Source organism: Jaculus jaculus, chromosome 7 (genome assembly GCF_020740685.1).
Source record: "Jaculus jaculus isolate mJacJac1 chromosome 7, mJacJac1.mat.Y.cur, whole genome shotgun sequence".
Taxonomy (NCBI): Eukaryota; Metazoa; Chordata; class Mammalia; order Rodentia; family Dipodidae; genus Jaculus; species Jaculus jaculus.
In genome coordinates this window covers 106,984,886-106,998,206 of record NC_059108.1, presented here as the reverse complement: position 1 = coordinate 106,998,206, position 13,321 = coordinate 106,984,886, and the positions used below count along the sequence as shown (strand labels likewise).

Below are 13,321 nucleotides of genomic sequence, written 5' to 3'. Positions count from 1 at the left end.
AGAGAGAAGCAAATAGAGAGATTTGGCATACCAGGACCTCTAGCCAGTACAAATGAACTCCAGACATGTGCCGCCTTGTACATCTGACTACTGGGTAATTGAACCTGGGTCCTTAGGCTTTGCAGTAAAGTGCCTTAACTGCTAAGCCATTTCTCTAGCCCACAGTTTGTACTTTTGTTGAGAGATACCTACATATAAATTTTATTATCATTTGGATGGCAATATGATCAAGCAATTTCTTATATCAACCCTCTATATAAAAAAATAGGAAAAGTTCATTAAAAAATTAGAAAAGAAAAAAAAAACGTTAATAAAAAAAAAGAAAATACTTTTTCTCCATGGGTTTCCCAAGTGACTTTTATATATCCTTATTTACTTTATAGGCATTTCATTGTATTTAAGGTTGCCAAATATTCTGATGTATTTACAGTTTTGACCAAGGAAGTGACAAATTTGCCCAGTTGTTTTGTTTTGTTCTCAAGGTAAGGTCTCACTCTAGTCCCAGGTGACCTGGAACTCACTCTGCAGTCTGACTGGCTTTGAACTCACAGCGATCCTCTTACCTCTCTGTCTCCCGAGTTTTGGGATTAAAGTCCTGCGCTCCCATGCTTGGCGCCCACTTTTGAATATTCAGAGGAAAATACAATCTGATTTAGTGGAAAGGGATGTGTGTATGAGGCTGCAGCCTCACACACTCCCTTCATACAAGTCACTTAGGATTTATTAGCAAGCAAATTCATGAAGAAGCCTCCAAGGAAACATAGTCATGAGTAGAACGGTTTCTGCATGAGAAATTATGAGAATATTCATGTTTTTCCCATGCTACTTACCAAAGAATAAGATGGAGCACATTTCTTTAAGTCATTGCTTTAGATAGCAAGCATCTTATTAGCCAGAATTTAGCTCTTTTTTTTCCTCAGAAATGAAAATATAGACATTCAGTTTTTTTTATTTGCTTATTTTCTTGAGTTTTTTTTTTTTTTTCCCCACTTTGGCATATAGCAGTTTCAGAATACTTTACCAGATTACTAGTTTCTTATTAAATTTTTGACAAATAAATGAATTCCAAATATTGAGCCACCTTAATAAGTTTACTTTCCTACAGGCCATGTTTAATCTTGTAGAGTGTGCGTTGCCTTTTAAATGGAAAAAGCCTCAAAGTAAGTAATGTTCACATCATGAATACAGTGCTTACTGCTAACATACAGATCTGTAGGCTCAGGGTGCCTAGTAGGTGCTTTGAGCCTAACTTCTGCCATTGTTTTTCTTTTGAGTTGCTATGAATCTTTGGTGAGTAGAACTGAGTTATATTTGACCTTTATGTGGCAAGAGTATGTCACTGACCCATAGGTCATCCTTTGCTACTTTCTCATCAATCTTCATATAATATCTTGTGCTCACCAATTGTGCCACTAGAGCATTAATCTTCAGTATTATAATTCAAAGTTACTTCTTTTTCTTTCTTTATTTTTTTTCCTTTGGTTTTTTGAAGTAGGATTTCACACTAGCTCAGGCTAATCTGGAACTATGTAGTCTTAGGGTGGTCTTGAACTCATGGAGGTCTCCTGTCTCTGCCTCCTGAGTGATTTAAGGTGTGTGCCACCACACCCGGCATCAATCTTACTTCTTCATTAGCATGATCCAGAATATATTATGGAAATGTATCCAGAAATCTACAGGTAGCAATTATTTTGAAAATGCATACTATAACACATTCAAGAAGACTGATATACCAGTTAGTGAAAGTTCAAAAGTTAAAAAAAAAATACATTGCAGAAAACACATGGAATAAGACACAAATCCCTCATCTTTATCACACAGATGGTGTTAAGACTAGAATTTCCATTCTATTATTCTTTTTTAATCCATACAGGCACTTTTACATTTTGTGATTTTAAACATTTCATAGGCCTACTTAGCTTTTTAGGCTACATATTAGGACAATGGTTTCCATTTACTTTGCCTTAGGAGTACATTATAAAGTCAGTTATTGGTATGATTAGAGTGATGTAAATCAAACTGACACACACTTAAAGTGCATTCATTTAGGAAACCATAGATGTTATTTGTCAATTTACCTTTCATAATACAGCATTATTAAAAACATGTGTTTTAGAGCCATTAAGTTCTTTAAGGTGTCTGCCCTTAAATATTTATTTTTATAGCTAAATAACAATGAAGTACTACCATCTATAAGTCTGTTCACCAACTGAATAGTGCACATTATATTATAAATTTCACAGTCAGGCTTGAGAGATGGCTTAGCAGTTAAGGTGCTTGCTTGTGAAGCTTAAGGACCCAGGTTTGATTCTTCAGGTCTCACGTAAGCCAGATGTACAAGGTGGTGCATGTGTCTGGAGCTTGTAGTAGCTAGAGGCCCTGGCATGCCCATTTTCTTTCTCCCCCTTTCTCTCCCTCTGTCTGTCTCTAATAAATAAATAATAAATAATAAAAAAATTACAGTCTTGTCTGCTTATCTACAGCAAAAGAAAAATTTCTGGAAGCAAGAAACTACTTAAAAGGACATGTCATCATTGGAATTTATTCTGAAGCTGATGTTTGGATACTGTAAGTATATTGCTCTTCTAATTTTAGGGAGGGAGAAGCTATATTATATAGTATGTCACTTGTCTTTGCACAGCTGATGAAGGAAGATACAGCAACAAAAAAAATAAAGTTTTAATTTCCTTTTAGGAAGATCTGTCTGCAAAGTACTTTGCTATTTGGATCTCTTTTTTTTTTCTCTTTAAATCAAAGCAGCCACAGGGATAATCTTGGATTCACACTTCTTCGTGTGCCTACAAAAACTCCCTGCCTTTGATTCTGTTTCATTTGGTTTTGGTTTTCTGTAGAGTTGCCATAGTATTTAGAGAGTTACTTCTTAAGCATCCTGAGGTTTTTTGTTTTTTTTTTTAGGTTTTTGTTTATTTATTTACTTATTTATTTGAGTGTGACAGAGAGAGAAAGATACACACACACACACAGAGAGAGAGAGAGAGAGAGAGAATGGGTGCTCCATGGCTTCCATCCACTGATAATGAACTCCAGACGCATGTGCCCCCTTGTGCTTCTGGCTAACGTGGGTCCTGGGAAATCAAGCCTTAAGCCAGGGTCCTTAGACAGGCAAGCGCTTAATCGCTAAGCCATATCTCCAGCCCCCCACCCCCCGTTTTTGTTAAGGTCTTACTCTAGCCCAAGCTGACCTGGAATTTACTCTGTAGTCCTAGGCTGGCCTCAGACTTATAGCAATCCTCTTACCTCTGCCTCATGAGTGCTGAGATTAAAGGTGTGTGCCACTGTGCCTGAGTTTTTATTTGCTGTCATAACATATATATATATATATATGATGAACACTTTTCTTAGTCAGTTAAATTGCTCCATCTATGGAACATTGGGTCCCGATAAGTTGTCAAAATATTTTAGTTGCTATAGAATGAAAGACTGGACTGCAAATTTGGGGACTTTTATTAATACCTATTACAGTTTACATTAATAGCTCATTTTGGGTATAGTATTTAGGCTCTAGTAGTTAATGTTTTCTACCTTTTGACTATATTCCTAGTTGTAATTGCTGATCTTAAATCTAATACCTTGAACATTGCTTTTGGTGGTAAAGCTTTTAATTCATTTTGTGAACTAAGTAAATTTTGGAAAGTATATACTAAGCCAGGAAATATGAGACCCTATCTATCTGATGCAACCACCATCTGTTTCTTTTGTTAGTGTGCATTTAATTATGGTGTAAAGAGCTAGACTGGTTGTTTTCAGAATTTTTTTTTATAGCCAACTGGTTAATTAAAGAGACTTTTCTAGATGATCAGAAGTCTGGGCTGTTTACAGACCTTTGAAATACCATGTATATACTTTGTTCTGGCATGAGTCAAGCTCTTATGCATGTGCCTGTATCACTGGAAATTTCATACAAAACATTTTTCATACTTAATTTAGAGGGCTTCTGTTCAGGTTTAGTTACCAAAAGTGGAGGGAGGGTGGATTGGGGCCCTTTCCTCCATGAAAAGAGTACTGTGTCTAGAGGCACCTCCCTTGAATTTGGTGTCTGCTGTTGATTGCCCTGTGACCCTCAATCATCTGTGACATTGGATCCCAGAGGTTGATTTTAGGGCTGTTCTGAAGGTTAAATGAATACAGCTTCTGGCAGGTGGCTGGTTTCTCAAAGGTGCCAATCTCCTTACTCAGCCATGAAGGGAGTTAGAAAGTCTACCAAGGCTGGCTATTCCCATTCAGTGTCTTCCAAATCTTGTCCACACATACTCTTCATAGGTAAGTTGTACAGGAGGAGAAATCTATCTAAATTAGACATCTCTTGAAATTAAGCTAATTTTTTTTCTTAGCAGCAGAACTTTAAAAATTTTAATTATTACTTTGTTTCTTTAAGACAGAGTCTCAGTACATAATCCCAGCTGGTACCAAACTCAAGATCCTCCTCCCTCAGCCTTCCGAGTGCTGGGATTATAGGCTTGTACCACCTACTTTAGCTAAATGGTCTTCATTTGCTGTCTCCTGATGTGACTCGCTGTGATTTTCAAACTACTTGCTCTCTCTTGGTTGGGAATTTTTAAGAGTACATTTCTGCATAGGTCAAGCAAATATGCTGCACCTCTTCCAGCCCTTCTGCTTGCCAGGCCCAAAGAAGGCAAAATAGAGTGCATCCCCTTAGCTGGCACCCATGTGCATGGCATAGTTCAAATAATGGCGAGAGCAGTACTGGAAATATTTGTGAGTATTCTGCCAGTAACATGAAGGTTATTTGAAAAAAATCTTACTCAGTTAATAATAGTATATGTTTGCAAAAAATTTTCCAGTTTTTGGTGGCACAGTGTGTGTGTGTGTGTGTGTGTGTGTGTATACATATACATATATATGTATGTATATAGATATATTTTTTTGCAGGAATTTTTATGGGGTTGCTTGGTTTTGCTTGTCACTCATTGCATACAGAACTTTTCTAGTTCACTGCTAAATGCTTACATGACTTGCTATGACTAGTGTGGCTGGAGTCAGCTGAAGTACTTAATCTAGGGTGAAACTAATAAAACAAGTGGGGTCCAGAAAGTCAAACTGGCCCCAAGTTCTTGCCTGATTCCTCACTGGCTTGGCTGTGTGGTGTCTTCCCTGCTCCCAAGCTGCTTCATGTGCAAAGTGTGAGCCACGTTAACACACGCAGCAGGAGTTTTATGAGGACTACAGGAGATGTGACCTGCATGGTGCTTGTGTAGTGTTTGTTCCATGGCAAATATCCAATGTTTGTTAGCTACCCTTATTATTTATAAAGTTTTAAAATGAAATACTGTCTTATGAAATGCCTTTGAATGTTTTCTGATGGATTCAAAGGCATAGCATATGTAACCTGGATTATTTGATTTTAGTTGTTTTGCATTTATATTGACTTACATTTGTAAATTGACCTAAGGAGCTCTGTTATGAGCTATAAATACTGAATAAATGTTCTCTTGTTATTATGTTTCGTGTCATAATAACTCAACAGCTATACATTGAGGGTCAGATAAATGAGTACAGTCTAAATACTAAAACAACTAAAATCAACTTATTTAGCTTTGTGAGGTCAGGAAAAGTACCTTACTTTTTGTGTAAGTACTTAATGCAACATCTAAACTTCATAGTTCTTAGTAAATGTTTGAGAGGAGCAGAGTGGCTTTGTCTCACCTCATGCTTCTGCTGTTTCAATGAGATGTTAATATTTAAGAAGGCAATAGGATTTATGTAAAAGTTTAAAAGATGATAGTTGACACAGTAGGCCTGGGAATTTGGAGAAAAAGAGATTTAAGATTTAAGTTGAGAGGCAGAGAGTGCTGCACCACTGAGCTGTGTCCTCAGCAGGTTACTACTTTCAAATTACTAATACTAAAATGATTTCTAACTTCTTATTAAACTTCTTTCAGTTATTTTAAACTTAAAAAACCTGAAGTTGGCTTTTGGGTTTGTTTTTTAGCACATTTTGTAAGTTATTTTAATTATGAAAAAAATCTACAAACTTGGAAAAAGTGTATTTTTATTTTAAGTAATCTTATATATTAGAAGAAAGGTTATAACTTCCAACCACGGCTCATATTTTTCTGAAAAAATTTTGCTAGAGTTCTCTTTGTTAGGTGTATTTTGGCTATTTTGCTTAATATTTTAGCATAAGTTATTAGAAGTATTAGTATGTTGTCAAAGTCTGTTAATTTAGCTTGAAAATGGCTTGTCCTTGTGAGATAGAATTAAGTAAGAAATCTCCAAATGAAGATGTGTTTGAATCATATTCGATAAACTAGAATTACATGATTGATTTGAGTATTGTTTCTAATTTATTCTGTATCGTACCTGTGCTTATTTTCTTTATTTTATTCTTTTTTTGGCTCTTTTCTTTTAATAGCCAGAAATCACTGTAGAAAATCTTCCTGCATATTTAAGACTTCAGAAACCATTACTCATTTTATTCAGTAATGGCAGCATAAGTCATCAGTATAGGAAAGCAATACTAACACTAGTGAAGCAGAAGCAGTTGGATTCACTTACTCCCTGCTGGTTAAATTTGTAAGTATATTTTATCTTCTGTATATATAAGAGGTAAAGAAATAAAAAGTCGGGTGTGGTGGTATACACCTGAAAGCTAGCATTCAGGAGACTGTGGCAGGAAGATAATGAATTCAAGGCCAGCTTAAGGGCAACATAAAATAAGGAAATTGCAATTACTCAATTACTACATTTTTTTGTTTGTTTTTTGAGGTGGGATCTCACTCTAGCCCAGGCTGACCTGGAATTCACTATGTAGTCTCAGGCTGGCCTCAAACTCATAGCATTACTCTTACCTTTGCCTCCCAAGTGCTGCGATTAAAGGCCTACCCCACTATGCTTTGCTTGATTACTATATTTTCATTACGAAACAGAATTTTCTTAACTCTTCCCTTAGAGTTAATATGATGGGGCCATATAATGTCATGATATTTTAGTAGCTAATGCTGCTCAGATAAAATCCAAGATGACCTTTTTAAATTTTGTTTATTTTTATTTATTTGAGAGAAATAGAGAGAGAAAGAGGCAGATAGAGAGAGGGACAGAATGGGTGCACCAGGGCCTTCAGCCACTGCAAATGAACTCCAGATGCATGTGTCACCTTGTGCATCTGGCTAGTGTGGGTCCTAGGGAATCGAGCCTCAAACCAGGGTCCTTAGGCTTCACAGGCAAGGCTTAACTGCTAAGCCATCTCTCCAGCCCCAAGATGACCTTTTTTAGATCAAATCTCATTCTTTAGTTAAAGTAATATTTCATGACTTTAGTTGATGTCCATTGAAAAACAATTGCAAATAGAAAAGTAAAGTTTGTGGGCTAAAGAGATGGCTCAGCAGTTAAGGCATTTGCCTACAATGCCTAAGGACCAGAGTTCAATTCCCCAGTACCCACATAAGCCAGATGCATATGGTGGCACATGTGTCTGGAATTTGTTTGCAGTGGCTGGAAGCCCTGGCATATCCATTTTCCCTCTCTTATCTGCCTCTTCCTCTCTCAAATAAATAAGTAAGTAAATAAAAATTTTAACAAAGTAAACTGCCACATTTTGGCCTTTTCCTTCAGTCCCTTTGTACCTCTGTATGTTAAAATTCAGTTTATTATATTAAAAAAGGTTTCAGTGTATTCCTTAGAAATACTTCTTGATTTTTATTGTAGCATGTGTATATGTGTAGTGTGGGACATGTATTTATGCCTGTTCTTAAGTGTGTAGGCACATATGTGTACACATGCCAGTGGAGGTCAGAGGCCAACATTGGGTGTCTTCCTCAATTACAGTGAACCCAGAACTTAACAATTCAGCTAGACTAGCTAGCCAGTAAGTCCCAGGAATCCTGTCTACATCTGCCCAGGCCTGGGATTATAGGCATACACAACCACACTCAGCTTTTTTATGGGTGTCAGGGATCTGAGCTCAGGTCTCCACATTTGCATGGTGTTAAGGCTTGAATGTGAATGTCCCCCATAGCTCATGTGTTTGAACATCCCATGTAGTCCTTATTTGGTGCCACTGGTTAAGAATTTGTGGGACCTTTAGGAGAAGGATCCTTGCTGGAGAAAGTGGGTCTCTGGGGATGGGCCTTGAGTTTTTAAAGCTCAGATTCACTTCCTATTCGCCCTCCCTTTTGCTTCTTGGCTGCAACTGCATTGTTACCAGCTGGTCTCTGCTGCATGCCTTCCCCACCACAATGGAGTACAACGCTTCGAAACTCTAAGCTGGAATAAACCCTCTCCTTGCTTAAGCTGCTTCTTCTCAGTGTTTGGTCATAGCAAGAGAAAAGTAACTAATGCACATGGCAGACACTTTACCCACTGCGTCTTCTCCCAGCCTCTCCTGGTAGGTTTTCTAGACGTATGACTGTGTTATAGAAATGTCCATGAACACAGGATACCCCCTCTCCCCACACGCTATCCCTTGTACAGATTCAGTAGATTAAAACATAATTTTTAACTTATTTGAAAATGAACAAAAATGTGACCATGTAAGTTTTGTACATTTTTTTTGAGGCAAGCCCAACAGTCTTGCGTGTATGTGTGTGTGTGTGTGTGTGTGTGTGTGTGAGAGAGAGAGAGAGAGAGAGAAAGAGAGAGACTGAGAATTGGCATGCCAGGGCCTCCAGCCACTGTAATTGAAGTCCATACATGTGCGCCACCTTGTGCATCTGGCTTATGTGGGATCTGGGAAATTGAACATGAGTCCTTATGCTTCTCAGGCAAGTATATTAACAGCTAAGCCATCTCTAGCCCTTGTACAAATTTTTATTATCAGTACCTCTTGCTGTTTGAGGCAACATTTTCCTAAGTAATTATCACTATAGGCATTTAAGAATATTAAATAACATGAAATGTGCTGCAGTAGGAAAACGTGTACTACTTACAGTTTTTTTTTGTAGGAATATAATTATTTTTCATGTCTTTAATTTGAAGCCAATTTCTTCTTCCTGAGAAAAACACAATTTTATTTGCAAAAGAAGTATTTATAAAAATAAGCATCCTGTGAAGGCTTGGTAACTAATGAGCTTTTGAATTGACATATGATGAGACAGCTAAAAGTTGAGAGAAACCTGTGGATTGTGCCAAGCCTGTGCTGACAAGGCTTTGGGCTGTGTGTGCTTTTTATGGAAAGTCCCCTGAGTAGTACCAAGAATATGATTGCTAATCACATAGTCATAGACATCTCAGGATTTTTGATATCATTTCATAAATTTATTGGCATGATAATAATTACAACTGGATGTTTGGTAAACTAGTTAAAAATTTTTGTTATAGAAAAAAATTAAAATGTTCACTTACTCCCTCTTGCAGAAAGAACACTCCAGTGGGGAGAGGAGTCTTGAAGTCATATTTTGGCTCTCTGCCTCCCCTCCCTCAGCTTCTTTTGGTGAATGTGTATTCAGGTGGCCAAGTATTTGCATTTCCTTCAGACCAGTCTATTACTGAATATAACCTTGTGTCATGGCTTAAGAACTTAGAAGCAGGACTGGAAAATCCTATCAGTAAGTTTTTTCTTTTCCTTTTTTCTTTTTTTTTTTTTTTTGGCAGTGGGGGGTGGTGGTGTTTCGAGGTAGGGTGTCACTCTAGCTCAGGCTGGAATTCACCACGTAGTCTCAGGGTGGCCTCGAACTCACAGCGATCCTCCTACCTCTGCCTCCCAAGTGCTGAGATTAAAGGTGTGCGCCACCACGCCCAGCTAAGTTTTTTCTTTTCTGTAATACACACAATTCTATATTGTGTGACATAAGTTTTAAGATTTACTTGTAGTTAGCAAATACTGGAATGAATTAAATTGTGATAGTTAATTCTTACATTATGTACTAATAAATCATTTGTGAGGCAGTCTCCACCTTGAGGCCTAAGACAGCAGCCTCTCCTCACTCTTGAGCAGGCATGGCTTTGCTGGCAGTAGGACGGGCAGGATGGTGTAGGGGTTGTGGAGACATTCTGGCAGCGATCTACGTGGAGCACGGTGCCACGGGCATCTGCTTCAGCTTGCTCGCTGCTCCTCTCACCGTCAGTGAGAACAGAATGTGTCAACTGGCTACTCTTACTTGAGATTTACACTTACCTTTGGTTGAGCTCCTTAACTTTTCTCTGCTTTGGTCTACTTCTAAGCCTTGCTTGGAAAGATTATTGTGATTCTGTTATTTTTTTTAAAGGTTAAGAATGCCAGGCCTATGGTAAAGGTTGAACAAATGTTATTTTTTACTATCATCAGTAATTTATGAACAGTGTAGTTATCAGCCACACCTGAGTAAACAGCTTATTTGCATTTGAAAACATTAAGACTTTTGTAGATTTCCCTCAGCAGTAATTCCTAGCATTGAAATGTTAAGTTCCAGGCATTTTTGTTCATAGTCTGAAAAGGTAGTGGTTATCCTAACAAAAAAAGAAAATTACTAAATATTTGCTAACCTTTAAACTAGAGTTTAATGTATATTTAAATGCATATTGCAAACTGCAAACAGTTGTTCTTATCCCTTACCTATTCATCATATTCAAATAAATATTTCATCCATTTCTCACTTTGGAATCTGTTAGCCTTGCAAGACCAATTTTAAGCTTGAATTCTGTTTGTAATGTAAATTTAATATGTCACTGATGTACCTAAAATTTGGTATACTTTAGTCTGAGTAAAGATGTTTTCTATCACCAAATACAGGTCTATTGCACATATACTTGTGTAGATTTTTGTTTGAGCTTGTCTACTCTAGGAAATGTAGTTTTCTTATCATTCCAAAATATGCAAAGATTTGAATTATGAGATGTTCAAGTTTCTATTTTCTGAGCACACGTTATTTTTTTATGTAATAGTAGATACATCCTTTCACTGGAATTTACTTATTATTTGCATGTAAATGTGTGTGGTGTACATATGTGTATACATGTTCATATGTGTGCAGTCACACAAGCAGGGGTAGAGGAACGGGGTGCAGCGAGCAGACGTCTGTATTTATACGCACATGCAGGACTTTGGCAGCAGTGGCAGAGGGCCAGGGTGGGGACAAGCAGGAATCTTTTAATTTTAACTTGTACTTGTCTGTCTGTTATTGTATTGCATATTTTGCTGTTTCCTTGGACCCTGACAAGGGCTCATCAGCAGTAAAGACGATAGATGTTTTTTCACCCCTTATACTTTTCTCCATGAAGAAAACACAAGAATGTAAATGTGGTATTAAATGCAAGTAGCTGGAAATGACAAATGTTCTTACTTACATTAGCATTAAAATGCCAAATTTTCTTAGATAAGAAGACTAAGCCCTTCTATAAATATATGTTTCAAAATAAGATGCTTCCTAGTATATTTGTATGATGATGTAATCACTACTAATCATTAACTTTGGTTGTCTCTCCCTTTCAGAAAATTTATCTGCTCAGGAATGGAAGCCTCCTCTTCCAGCTTATGATTTCCTCAGTATGATGGATGCTGCTGAACCTCAACATCCCACCAAGAAAGTTCCCACATGTGTGAAAGAAACAGATAAGCAGGAAAGTGAGAAGGGAGAGCAGGAACCAGAGCCCACCAGAAAGGAACCTGTTCAAACACTGAGGATAAAGCACTGGAATAGAAATTATTGGTCTAAAGAAGCAGAAAAGCCATTTAGGCATGAAAAAGAGTTATAAGCTAACTTCAAAGGGCTGTCCTCTCTTTTTGGCTGGCACTCAAGAACTTATTTCATTAAGGAATAATACAAGATCATTATAAGTTTCTAGACCAGTGCCACTCAGGAGAATTATAATGCAACTTACATGTAAAGTTTTCTTATAGTAGCTACATTTAAAATGAGCAGGTGAAATTGATTTTTAAAATGTATTTTACCTGGTAAGTATGCCCAAAGTAACTTAATATAAAAACATAGGGAAATTTCTTTTTCATAGCAAGTCTTCAAAAATAGTGCATGTTTTATACTTACTGCCATTTCTCACAATGGAGTAGCTATGTTTCAAGTACTTATTAGATACATGTGGTACATAACTATTTTGTTGGACAGCTCAGTAAGTATCAAACAAAACCCAGTATAAATAACTTAGGTCTAGCCATGACATAATTTGGAATAAAATCAAAATGGGACTCTTGAATTGTAGATAACTCTGCAGTGGAATCATACAGCTGTCAGTTATGCTTATTTTCTTGTACTTTTGATGTTACAGCCAGTATCTTTTAGTTTTGTACCCCCCCCCCCCCCCCGGGACTCTTGGCAGTGCTGAAACATTTTTGATAGCATGACTAAGGATGCTATTGGCAGCTAGGGGATAGAGGCCAGGACGCTGCTTAACACCCCATGTTGGCCATCCCATCACAAGATTGAGTGCCCTTGTGTTAAATGAGCCATAGCAAAGTGGGCTCCTCAGATTTTGTAGATTTGTTCAATTGCCATGTTTGAAAAGTTTTGGGTGTTAGTGACATTAGATGGTATTTATCCTGCTTATTATCATAAATTAATTTTTATGTTTTCAAAAAACAATAAGGCAATCTTCCAAAAGGACTCAGAGTAATACACAAGTATATCTGCATATGCATGTTTATATTTTAAGGGAATCTTAAGTTGTGCTCTTTATTTTTATAAATTTCAGATTGAACATGAGTTTAATAATCTGCCATCTCCTTGCAAGGAGAGAGACTCCCTTCTCTGAGCCATGCCCAAAATCTGTCCTTGTAAGCTTCAGACAGTTGATTTCCCTGGCCATAGGCCTCATTTTTATAACGAGAGTGCAAAATTACCAAACGTTAACTTCTTTTGTTTTTTAATTTCAAATCACATTCTGTAAAATGGATTTATCTGTCTTCTTGTTGTGTGCATCTTGTGAGATTTTGGTGCTCTACTGTATTTCTCCTTATAATATCTACTTGGGTTATCTTACTTAAATTTGTACCTAATGAGTTTCATAACTGGAATTTTATAACTAAATTTCAATAAATCTCTGCAAGATATTTCACTGTATTCCATTTGCTACTCTCAGCACCCCTTACTTGACTCTTCCCCCCTACCTGCACATACAGTGCCTTGATTGTTTCATTCATGTCTTTCTGACATGGGAGGTACAGGAGTGAACTCTAACACTATCTCTGGTAATAAGATATCATTAGCCTAACCATTAAAATGCTAATTATAGGCTGTAGAGATGGCTTAGCAGTTAAGGCATTTGCCTGTGAAGCCTAAGGACTCATGTTCGACTCTCCAGGTCCCACATAAGCCAGACACACAGTGATGCAAGCATGCAGGTTGCACATGCTCACAAGGGTCACATGCATCTGGGGTTTGATTGAGTGACTGGAGGCCCTGGTGTGCCAATT

The 13,321-nt window shown here is 37.3% G+C and overlaps 1 protein-coding gene across 4 annotated transcripts in view; it reads left to right on the top strand.

Moving 5' to 3' along the window:
• Positions 1-12,961, top strand: part of Txndc16 (thioredoxin domain containing 16) — an 84,971-nt gene extending 72,010 nt beyond the window's left edge. For all 4 annotated transcript variants that reach the window (XM_004649186.2, XM_045155075.1, XM_045155074.1 and 1 more), the window contains 5 exons: positions 2,484-2,568; positions 4,599-4,737; positions 6,395-6,555; positions 9,334-9,524; positions 11,387-12,961. In XM_004649186.2, the coding sequence (XP_004649243.2) occupies positions 2,484-2,568; positions 4,599-4,737; positions 6,395-6,555; positions 9,334-9,524; positions 11,387-11,649 (839 nt within the window). In that variant the 3' untranslated portion in view covers positions 11,650-12,961. The remainder of the gene's footprint in view (positions 1-2,483; positions 2,569-4,598; positions 4,738-6,394; positions 6,556-9,333; positions 9,525-11,386) is intronic.
• Positions 12,962-13,321: the final 360 nt, after the last annotated feature.